An 11,645-nucleotide genomic window follows, 5' to 3' on the forward strand; every position below is an offset into this window, starting at 1 on the left:
ATCACGGAGACTGGAGGGATCTTTGTATGGAAAAAATATACCTTTTGTTTTTTATACTTAAGTGTCTACCCAGGCTGATAACCTGATACCACAATGAAACCATGTACTATACAACTAAATCGTCCAATAAAATCGGTTCAGGAAAAGAACCGGGGTATCTATAACTCGACAATTCCAAACCCATGGCGCCGTTTGATGCGTACAATTTGACTCAATACATATAACCGTCCCGCTTGTCATAAGCAATCTCACTGTGGAAACGTCACAGGGGCATGCGCGGGCTGGCCACCAAACATGCGAGCATCAATCATGGGAATGTGATTTTTTTCGTAATGGTGGAAAGCCGTAGGATCAGCCGAGTATCGGCTTCCGGACTCGTTGTCGATATCGCTGACGACTTCACGAGTAAGCTCAACGTAGTCGTATGCGAACTCTCCAATCTCGGCATCGTCAATGCCCTGTACTTCGGCATCCGAATCGACTCGAAGACGCAGACCCGGAATGAGGTTCATGAGGAATAGGATGCTGCAAGTGACGACGAATGAGTATAGGCCTCCACAGATGGAATCGGCCAGTTGATAACCCATCTGCGCCCAGTGACGTTCGACCCAACCGCCCTTGATGTGAGAGTAGCCGTCGAGAGCAGCGATGCTTGGGGTGGCGAAGAAGGCGGTACAGATATTGCCGATCAAACCACCAATGCCGTGGACGGCAAAGATATCGAGTGCATCGTCAATTCCAAGGAGGAACTTAACCTTGGTAGCATAGTTAGAGCCAGCAGCGCCGACAGCACCAAAGATGACAGCAGACCATGGGGGGACATAGCCTAGACTAATGTTAGCTCACGTCAGTTTTGAAAGATTAGGACCTGCTCACCAGAGCCAGGGGTGATGCAGACGAGACCGGCAACAACACCAGAGCAAAAGCCGACAGTGGAGAACTTCCTCTCCAGACGATAGTCCAACAGACACCAGGTGATGCCCCCGACACAAGCAGCAAGGTTAGTCACGATGGCGGCCATTACGCCGCGAAGGTTAGCAGAGAGAGCAGAGCCGGCGTTGAAGCCAAACCATCCAACCCAAAGGAAGACCGTTCCGGTCACGATATGAGTAGCATTGTGAGGGCGGTAGTTGAGCTCATGCGTTCCATGGCCACTACGCTTGCCCAGCATCATTGAATAAGCCAGAGCAGCGCTTCCAGAAGCGATGTGCACAGGGGTGCCTCCAGCAAAATCGAGGCCGCCCATCTTGTTAGACCAGCCACTGGGATTCCAGGTCCAGCAGGCAATAGGGTCGTACACGACAGTGGCCCACACGAAGGTGAAGATAATACAGGGGAGCATGCGGCCACGCTCGGCGACGGCACCGGTAGCGAGAGCCACAGTTAGGGCGGAGAACATGCCCTGGTAAACGGCGAAGAGCATATCGGGGAGATGAGCGGAACCAACCGAGGGCCGGGCCAGGACATCGCGGAAGCCAAAGTTGGCAAGGTCACCGATAAACGGGCCGGCCGTATGCGAGAAGGTGAGAGAGAAGCCCCAGAAGAACCATTGGAAAGTCGTCACTGCGGCGCTCATTACTGAGAGCCATATAAGCGACAGAGCCGATTTGCGACGGGCGAGGCCTGAATAGAAGAAGCTTTGGACACAAACGTCAGTAAATGAGATCACTAATCCAATTGAACAGCGCCAAAGAAAGACTTACCCAACACCGGGAACCATTAACAGCACTAGAGCTGTGGCCGAGAGCATCCAGGCGATATCACCAGGCTGCGGGCGCAAAATGTCAGCTTGCGGGCGTTCAAGATATTGGAGGGGCCACTATTAACGTGACCCACTGCCTGTCTCAAAGGACTTTCTCAGACTCATTTTTTTGAGTGAGAGAAAGATGAGAAAGACTGAGAGATCAAGAGGAATAGAAAGTGAACAGAGTGAGGACCAAGAAGGAGAGAATGAGAGACGGAGATAGACAACTCACCTCGTACCAGATATTGACATCCATATCGAGCGGATTAGCACCTGTTGCGCCTGTACCGTTATACTTGAGCTGCGTTGCTCCTCGAGCATCACCATCGCCTCCCATAGCCATGACGCCGGTTCTGACTTGGGAGGAGTGATATAGAAATAGGAATCCCAACGTCGATAAAGAGGGATGATGTGACAAGGTCAAGAAGGTTGCACTGCGTGTCAGCGGAAGTGATAGTGACATTCTGGGCCAACAGTAAAGTAGGAAGAAGGGAGGAAGAGACTCGAAAGATAAGAGATCCAGGCAGGGGGTGCAATTGGTGTTGAGAGTGTGCACGGCTGAGATTGAGAATGTGAGAGAAAAAGGGCGCGATTCCGGTTCAGGCGGGACAGAGATAAGAGATCCCTGGACGCGAGCTTGGCTGTGCAACCCCTGGGACGACGTAATATACCGAGTTAGACTGGAGTATCTGGGCTGACTCCGTGGGCTTTTGGTTAAGAGGGAAAATATGGAGGAGACGACGACGACGCGAAAAGGGTCTCGAGACTACCGGTACCGCCGTGACGTTTTTTTCGGGGCGAGGCAATTCGACTCTGAGCTAGAGTGGGAGGCGACGAAATGGATTGAGTAGTCACACATATCAATCTAGCGGCTCGAGACTGAATTATTCTGTCAACTACCGTACAGTGGGGGTCACCCCAGACCAGGCGATCCAATACAGCGGGCGCTTGTCGACCTGCGGAAGAGTTATCCTTAGTTAAGCCTCGCCACTCACTTGTCACTCTCGCACTACCTATCTTCATCGCCAACCTTCCTCTCAACTGTATTCTGAATGAGCATCCAGATGAATTGCCCGCAGACAGAGGCATCAAATATGACTACGGGCGCACTTCCACTGCAACTCAATTCATAAGCTCACTTAGAGTTCCCCCTTATACTCAGTCCCCTTCTGTAGCCCTTCCAATCCTCTTCGACCACGGCATGCCGCCTTGTGAGGAATTCATCGCAAATTTATCCAGTTCTAGCCCTGACAAGGTTTTGATATACAGGAACACACATCAGTCCTCTATTACAGTGGCATCAGACTTGTCTCGCTGCTACGGTATCTCGCTTCACTTTGCCAAAAATTCATGTAAAACGCACGACAAATGGCAAAGAATGCCTATATCAGTCGCTATAAAACCCCAGATCTTCCTTCTGATAAGTCATCCCCAGACCCCAGCCTGCCCCTGACTGCTTACATGTAATGTTGATCTATTTGCCTCTGGATCCCTCCGGAGATGCAGATTGATACTCTACAAGGAAGTTATGAATAACTCTACACTCAGTGTTATCTCCCTGTCTCCTCACCACTGCCCACTCACCCGGTGTATAAACGACAGGTCCTCTCCCTTAAAACAAAAAGCAAAGAAATCGTCCGCTTGAGTCAACCTGTCGCACATGACGAAACTTCCTCTCAGCCACTGAGCTGAAGCTCACCCTTGGTCCCTGATAAGCACTTACACCTTGATTGGTCCGCCCAAGGTGTGGGGGTCTCATCTTGGACGCCCAGCTTCAGTAGACCTCCGGTGAGCGAACGCAGACGTCAAAGCTCAAGAGCTCGTCGTGTCACATCTCGAGTCTGTCAATAGTCTTTGGAAGGTAGCTTGAATCATGATGCTCACGTTTCTTATTGTTATGTGATATTTGATATGTCTCGTTTCATCATCATGCTTCGCCTTTTAGTTCAGTCTTTTGGCCACGAGCCTCCGCCAAGTGTGAATCCTCATACGCATCTCCTCGGGGTTTTTAAGACGAGATAAAGCATAGTAACATGAATGGGATTGTAATATGCTAATTATGATATCTGACACTGCACTGCCCCTAAGAAGATGATATTGACTTGTCAAGAATCAGCAGCACTTGGAGGTTCTGGGCGAGTTGAAACTCAGCAAGATATTGATAATGAGAATAATATTAGTAAAATCTAAAATTGATGCTGTTGGATCTTATCATAGGTCATAACCATGCTGTCGAACTCTCATTACTTGCCCCTGTTCACATGCAAAGAGCTGTTTGAGCCCGAATCGTAGCCAGGTGAGATGCATATGCATAGGCAGTTATTATGCAGGCCTTGCTGCGTCACAATTATTGAGACTCTGGGTCAAAAGGCAAAGAACAGCTACTCAAAGAGCTCGCCAGGGTATTCCTAGGACATTCTAGACTTATCTTATTATTATTTTTGTTTGTTTTGTGTCATTCTGATTGTCTGAGAGCTTCTACCTTTCCCCAGGCCGTCGAAAGATATCATAACAACAATGGCGTCTCTCTCGAGCCTCGAGTTGAGTGGCCTGTCTTTACCAATAACGTGTGGCTTCGGATACGGCGTTTTGTTTCAGTCAGTGCGTTTACAAGGCAATCATGCCTAATCACGGACATTCAGGTATTAGAGCATGTACCTACCTATCAGTTCCTGTTCTGCTAAATCTGTGCAGGACAGAGCTTTATACGCTGTATACAGACTAGCTAGGTATTTGTTACAAGACCACACTTCTTGATTACTCGTAGTTCTGATCGCTTTCGATGCTTCCACTTGCTGTTCCAGCCATGTCGCCGTTTCTTAGTAGACTCTTAGCATCCTCGCAAGTAGGACCATCCCCTGTCTGCATTGACTCAATAGGTTTCGCCGTGTCAATGAAGGTATCTCCATTATGCTGCTTCAAAAACAGGGGCTGCCATGGGGCCGTCCGAATCACAGTAAAAAGAAGCCAGGTGACTACCATGACAAAGATCTTATGCGCAACCCTCGTGTACTAAAGAGGTCTTTCCATAAGCTCCAGTCTCTTTTTATACCATTCTGGACGGACTCTGGAAGCAATAGCGTACAGTACCTGCTTCTTCATTAGTTTATTCTACTCTCAGAACGTCTCAGAAACCTACAGTCTCGGCAACATCAATGAGTGGCACCAGTAACCAAACACGAATGAAAATATCGAGACCACTAAGGCTATCAGCGAACCAGATACCAGGCCACCAAGGCCAATACTGCAGCTTTGTATAAAGGGAACACTCCACAAGGATTCCCATGACTATCAAGCCACAAACTCCCATCAATGTCGACATCCAAGGACCAGGTCCTTCGCTGCATAATACACAACAGTAGGAGAACATCCCCAGGCCAGACACTTCGACGTCCCAGCGCTAAAAACGGCTCATTAGCAAACAAGCGAGGCTGAACGGCATCAAAACTACTCACATTCTGTCTGATTGGTTCCAGATTGCCCATGACTAGAAAGCTCACGAGTACTCGACCAACTGACTGGAGGTGGTCGTTCCCAACACACTCGCCAAACCCAATGAGAGGCTCTGGATGAGTGAACAAAATCCCTAGAGACATAAAATACAGAACATCAAGGTACTTCCAAGCCAAGTTGAAGAATGACTGCTGGGTGTCAGTGTATCGACCAGTGGATTTCTTCCGGGGTCGTTGTGCCGCCGCTATGTTCTGAAGAGCTCTATTCCCGTTCGACAGCTTCGCATCCCCATTTTGGGCTGACTCCTTCTGAAAATGAACTGCTCGAGGTTTGCCATTGACACCTTTGACACCTTTTGCTGGTTTCTTCCGGCCCTTTTTGGACTTTGTTCCTTTCGCATCGCCGTTTCTGGATTCAGGTTCTTTCGTGATGCTATTCTCCTCGACGGGCTTTTCGAGATCAGCCGCCTCGATAAGACCACTGCACTTGGTCACGCCAACTTCTACTTCTCGATCAAATTCTTGGAATCCGCCTAACACAGGGCGTGCTACAAAATACATGGAGAGGCATGTAGTCGCGAATTCGACCTCGTCAATATAGCCCATGAAGAGTCCATTGCCGAAGAGGAGCTTCCGGAGGCTGGTAAGAGGAACTGTCAAGAGTGACAAGACCCAGTAAAGGGCGTGGTGTTTGAACGAAATCATTGCCTTCAGTCAAGCTTGACAATATTTACGACTCGGGTATCGGGTTCAAAGGATAGTAAAGATGCTTTGGCCTGAAGTGTGATGGTATACATAATACAACAAGTTGAAAGAGATGAATCTTGTTGGAAATCGTTATCCTGCAGGGCCCGAATGTGTTGAATAATTTAGCAATGCATGTGGCAAGCAGCTTCCTACCTCAGTCAGTTTATGAATGGGCTCAACAGCAATCGCGACCACGATGACATAGAGCGACTTCCAATCACGTTGGGAGACAAAGTCCTATGGTAGCTCTAACAGAAATTGTCCCTACCACAGAATCAACGTAAAGGGGCAAACACCAAAACTCGAGAGCGTGAAGTTTTCTACACTGAAATCACACAAAGACATATTGAACAGGATGCATAAACGCAAGACAATCCTTCCGTCACATACTTGATGTACTTGAATATGCATTATAATTAAACTCGGTTGATATACAAGGGTCAATTTGGTCGGCTGGTACCAATTCCAATATCTTACAATCCAACAGGTGCAAGCACCCCCGACAAACTCATAGTCAAACGAGAATACAAACATTATATATAAGGTACTCAAGAACACACATCATTTGCGGTCTGTGTTCGATGCAAAACAAGCACCAACTATTCAACACAAATGTTTCCCCAGTGCTCCTTTTCCAATGCACGCGTAATGTGAGCGCGACGATACGTACCCAATAGAGTATTCCCAAGACTATTCAAAGTCTGTGTAGAATGCGTGTCCAGGTCTTTGTTTCCTGGTCGCTGAGAATCATTCCCAAATAATGATGATGGTGAAATCAGATAACTCCGCCTCGCTAAATGCAACATGGGCACCAACCGTGAAAGGTGCTCCCATCATGATACTCCAACCCATGTGGTCTTAATTATTCGCATTCCTTCTCTTTCAGGCGCTGCCACTAAGCGTCTTAAACCTATCCTCGAAGGATTTCATCTGCTCCTGCTCCAGAAGCTTCTGCAGGCGTCGGGTCTCGCGGACTGCCGCCTCTCGCTCATCTTGGAGGTTGAGCACCTCGATCTGGGCAGTGCTCATCCTAGCCACGACGTCCTGCATCTCCTGTTCGGCATCCTCGAGTGCCTTCTCCAACTCAGTAATGCGGTTGCGAAGCACCTCCATCTGAGCGGCGTCCTCAAAAGACTTCTCGGGCAAACGAGGGGATCGTAGAGCGCCGGGGAATCGTGGTGATAGGGGGCTGAGGAGCGAAGGCTTGCGGTTAGCCTGAAAGTTGGGTGAACGGGGGCCGCTGAGTCCGGTGTTGTTGCTCATCCGCTGGAGCTGGGCATTATGCGCCTCGCGAATAGCAGCAATCTCCTCCTCGTGACGGTTGACACGATCTTCAGATGCTGACTGAGCAGCGATCAGCTGCTCCTCCATAGACTTGAGGCGGACTTGCAAGTCAGCGATCCGATCCGAGTTAGCCTTGCGATCGTTGTCGCCTCGCACGACAGCATTAGAGAGACGCTCTCGGAGCTGGGCATTTGCAGCTAGTTGTTGTTGAACCTGGGTTGCGAGCTCTCCAACCCGACGAGCAGAGTCATTAAGCTCGTCAGCAAGAGCGCGCTCGCTTTCGATTGTCTTGACCTCATATTCGCTCATTGTATCATACTGGTTTTTTAGATTCTCAACTTCGTGTTGGGCGGCATCGCGTTCAGAAACTGCAATGGACAGAGTGCGCTCTAATCGCTCGACAGCAAGCTGAGTCTTCTCATCACCGACTGTCTCATGCTCGAGCTGCTTGATTCTCTCGAGTGATTCAGCATAGGCAGCCTTGAGCTCGTTGTAAGCCTTGGCAAGCGACTCAGATGTAACTGGCGCACTCAGGTTACCAAAGGAGCTGCTTGCATTACTGGAGCCACTTGAGCGTGCGAAAGATTCGGGAATAAGGATGTCCTTTTCTTCGAGCAGGTTGCGAAGCAAAGAAATCTCCTCTTCAGCCTTATCCAAATCCATCTTCAGTCCGCCAAGGCCGCTTTCAACCTGCCACTTCTGCTCAAGCGCATCTTCAGCTCGGCGACGAAGAACATTGATCTCTGTGCGCAAGTTTGAGATTTCTCTTTCAAATCCAGCCTTCCTTGGGGATGCTGAGAGTAGCCTCTCTCGTTCGTTCTGTAGCATCCTGATTTTCTTTTCGTTCTCGCGGTTCTGAAACTCTTGGCGGTCAAGTAGATTTTTCAGTGCTTTGTGTAGGGCGTCTCTTTGGGCCTCGACATCTTTCAGGCGCTCAGAGAGGGCCTCTCTGGACTCGTTCTGTACGTTCTTAACACTGTTAGACCGTGATAGGCCAGAGGGTCGTTGGCCACGGAACGAGCCTGTCGCAACCGAGTTTGATCGGGCAAGGCCGCCACCGAAATTGCCAGACATAGCGCGAGACATGCGGTTCATTGAAGGCGTCGGAGACCCGGACCTCGACGAGCCTCGCAAGTTGTCGTATTCTTTCCTGAGCATATGAAGCTCTTGCTGCATTTTGGAGGACTCATAGGTCAAGTTTGAGTATTCAGCAGCCTCTATCTCGAGGCCCTCGACACGCGCCCTGAGCTGAGGGACGACTTCGTCTCGAAGGTTATCTCGCTCACTGGTCGCTTCGTGGAGCTCTCCCCTGATGGCGTTGATGAGGTCCTCAAAGTTGTTCTTGACAACACGCTCCTCAGATAGTCGCCTCCTGAGATCGCCACAAGTAGTTTCGAGATCCTTGAGTCGACCACTGGCATCTTGGTTGTTTAATTGCGCCTGGTCGATTTGCGAAGCCTTTTCGGCAAGCTCTTTGATCTGGTGGTCGAGCGCTTTTCGTTTCCCCCTTTCATCCTGGAGCTTATTCGTGAGCTCTAATCTTATGGAAGCCTTCTCTTGTTCGGCCCTCCTTTGAATTTTCTCAAGTTCCTCTCGACTCGGCTCGGCTTCACTCATCTTTGCCGAACTATAACCCGAGTCGGAGTAATAATCGCTTGACCTCTTACCGGGAGCTTGAGGGTTGTTGACTTGTTCCTGGAGTCGATCTACTAGGTCTTCCAGATCCATCTCGCGTCGGATTGAGCTTGCCAGCTCGGCGCTAATGGCCTTCAATTCATCTTCCATTTCGTCGATTTGCGCGTAAGTAGGGGACTGTAAAACCGATGAGTATGAGTTACGAGAGCTCGAGATATCCGTCACGCTTGAAGAATCTTCGTGAATATAGTAAGGGTTGCTAACCGTAGAATAGGGGGTATCATTGGCCACGCCGCGTTTCGAGGGGGAGATTGGCGATGATGTGGACGAGAATTCCGTCGCAGAGGGAGATGGCGATGGTGCTGCCCAGTGGAACAGAGAAGCAAATGGCGAATTCTGGTTCGGCGACTTGGGTAATGGCTTGTTTAGCTGTGGTGTTCCTTGACCTGAGGGGGAGTTTGGTTCATCCGGTGATGTGTCGTAGTTCGCAACGTCAATTGTGACCTTGTCGAGTTTGAGATGTGGTGGTGTTGGCTTTGGAACAAACATGGGGGCGGGAGCGAGAGTCTGGTCTGATATAGTATCGTCAGATGCAGGTGATCGAGTTCCTTGAACCTCTGTTTCAGAGCGGTCCGTTGGCTCGGCGGGTTTAGGAACAATGGCAGTTTCTTTGTCGATTGATAAACTCTTTTGGCCCTTGTCGTCGTCGCTATCGCTCCCATCAAGGATGGTCTCAGAGGTAATGTCTGGTGCAGAATCTGATTTCGAGTCTGAGATCAAATCATCATACCCATCCAGGACGTCAGAGAAATCTGAACTTGAGATGGTAGGGCTGTGTCCTGGAATATTTTGTGATCCAGGGGTTGTCGCGGCAAGGGACGCCAGGTTGGCGTCGGGAGCTCTACCAGAGGAATTCCGGTTAGCCACAAATTCTGTGAGGGAAGTGAGGGGTTGTGCATTTGGATATGCAAGACATGGAAACAAAGGGACAAAGAATTGAGCTGAGAAGAGTACTCACGGGGCAGCTGGTGGTGCGGCGCGTTGCGCAGGAGAGAATTCGTAGAGGGTCGGGCTGTCAACTGAACAAGGTCTCGCGAATCTCTGGCTCGGCTTTCCAAGATTCAGAGGTGACGGCAAGGGAGATCCCGACGCAGAGTATCGCAATGCCAATGCTGATGCCGATGATGAAAGAGGTTTGCGCTTAATTGAACCTCCGATGGGAGACTGGACGGAACTGGAAGGCGACGCAACAGAGCCGGAGACCGAGGACGAGCCGGGTAGAACGTCTACCGTCTGAGATCGAGCGTGTGCGGGAGAGGATTTCGGAGAAGGTGGATGCGGTTCTTTTTCGATTTGAAGCGGGTGGGCTGATGGTGAGGATAGTGGAATAGAGTTATCGGCAGGGACAAAAGAGGTTGTAGCAGATGTTACAGATGGGACGTCGACAGGAGGCGTCTTGGTATCAGAACGAGTATCAGAAGTCGCAGAAGGCTCCGTTACTCCAGACCCCGGAGGGGAGGCCAGGGCAGGTTCCATATTTGGAAGATATACCGGTCCTCGCTACGAGCCACCCAAAGGTACCGTACTATACGGTTCGTGAGGTCCTGGGTAGTAGAACCGCGGCGGTAAGAGAGTGAAGCTGGTGTGTGTGCGCGATGGAGGTGTGAAGGAGAAGAAGGGAGTGGGGGTGTGTGACGAGTGAGGCGACGACCTATCGACGGCTGACCCAGGGGCCACCAGCAAGCGATAGTGAGGTTCAGGTAGTATAGTACAGTAGTAGCAGCAATACTAACGTCTTATCACCGGAATAAGGCCTCAATCGCCAACGTGTGAGGGAGGAAGAGGTGAAATTTGGCCCCTGGGTTGAAGCGAAGGGAGCAAGAATGGATGGAAAACAAGCCCAGCAACTAAAGAGAGGAGAATTGCGACGATGGCTGGGGGCCATGCACAATAGTCTAAGCTAAGGTCAGGGGTCTGATAATTACAGCTCTATTAGCTTGGCCTCTCACCAGCCAAAAGGGAGCTAACCCCTGATCCGCAAGCGTGAACTCCCCACAAGGCTTTGTGTTTGGCCAAAAGGTATTGAACTGGTTGGTTTGCTGATCTCTTATGCGAGGGGCGAATTGGATCTCGGAAGAGGGACAAGAGGACTGGTGAGGCTTGAAAGCAAGCTGACCCAGGCCCTTTGATGTGTTTCTTCGCATTGGATCGCGATTAATAAAGATGTGACCAGTCAAAGACCGTTGCGCAAAGAAACACAATCTGTGCCTGAAGAACGTGAGCGGGCTAATCAACCAATTGCAATTAAACGACCAGGGGTTATTTGTGGTGAAGGTGGTGACAAAGCCAGAGATGGTAGAGTACCTGCGCTAGCGCCATAACCTGGGCGCTACCATGACCAGAAACGTTCAGGGGTATGAAGGTGACGGGCCAGATTCGATTGATTGCGCCGCGCAAAGAGCGGCACGTTCAGACCAATTCGGACCATCCAAAATCTTGGTGATACTACCTTCCAGATATCAACTGTCGATCGCTTTGAATGGACAATCTTTTGTCTCGAAGTGGTGCAGAGTACAGCTTCCACTGACGATATTTCACCCTGCTCAAGTCCCCTATTCTCCATCATATAAACATCATACCACCTACTTGCCTGCCTATTATCTGTTGACTAAGAAAGAACGAGAGCGATCTATCATCGACCAATCTGTGGCCAATGCCTCAGGTAACGGTTGGACAAGGCATGGACAAGGCTAAAACAGGGTTAATAAACATATCTAGAAGTT

General features: G+C 49.8%; 3 protein-coding genes; all 3 read right to left on the reverse strand.

The window, feature by feature from the left end:
* Positions 1-248: 248 nt before the first annotated feature.
* On the reverse strand, positions 249-2,087 carry FFUJ_01144 (probable ammonium transporter MEPa; the record flags this gene model as incomplete). XM_023582006.1 has 4 exons in its annotated part: positions 249-826; positions 877-1,637; positions 1,704-1,768; positions 1,977-2,087. 4 exons carry the CDS (start codon positions 2,085-2,087, stop codon positions 249-251), a joined length of 1,515 nt encoding a protein of 504 aa, XP_023424397.1.
* Positions 2,088-4,501: 2,414 nt separating this feature from the next.
* Positions 4,502-5,901, reverse strand: FFUJ_01143 (uncharacterized protein; the record flags this gene model as incomplete). XM_023582017.1 has 4 exons in its annotated part: positions 4,502-4,756; positions 4,811-4,834; positions 4,884-5,144; positions 5,200-5,901. 4 exons carry the CDS (start codon positions 5,899-5,901, stop codon positions 4,502-4,504), a joined length of 1,242 nt encoding a protein of 413 aa, XP_023424398.1.
* A 924-nt stretch (positions 5,902-6,825) lies between these two features.
* Positions 6,826-10,398, reverse strand: FFUJ_01142 (related to intracellular protein transport protein; the record flags this gene model as incomplete). XM_023582028.1 has 2 exons in its annotated part: positions 6,826-9,763; positions 9,881-10,398. The coding sequence occupies 2 exons, from the start codon at positions 10,396-10,398 to the stop codon at positions 6,826-6,828; spliced, it is 3,456 nt and encodes a 1,151-aa protein (XP_023424399.1).
* Between the last annotated feature and the right edge of the window lie 1,247 nt (positions 10,399-11,645).

The sequence above is a fragment of the Fusarium fujikuroi genome, chromosome FFUJ_chr01 (genome assembly GCF_900079805.1).
Source record: "Fusarium fujikuroi IMI 58289 draft genome, chromosome FFUJ_chr01".
Taxonomy (NCBI): Eukaryota; Fungi; Ascomycota; class Sordariomycetes; order Hypocreales; family Nectriaceae; genus Fusarium; species Fusarium fujikuroi.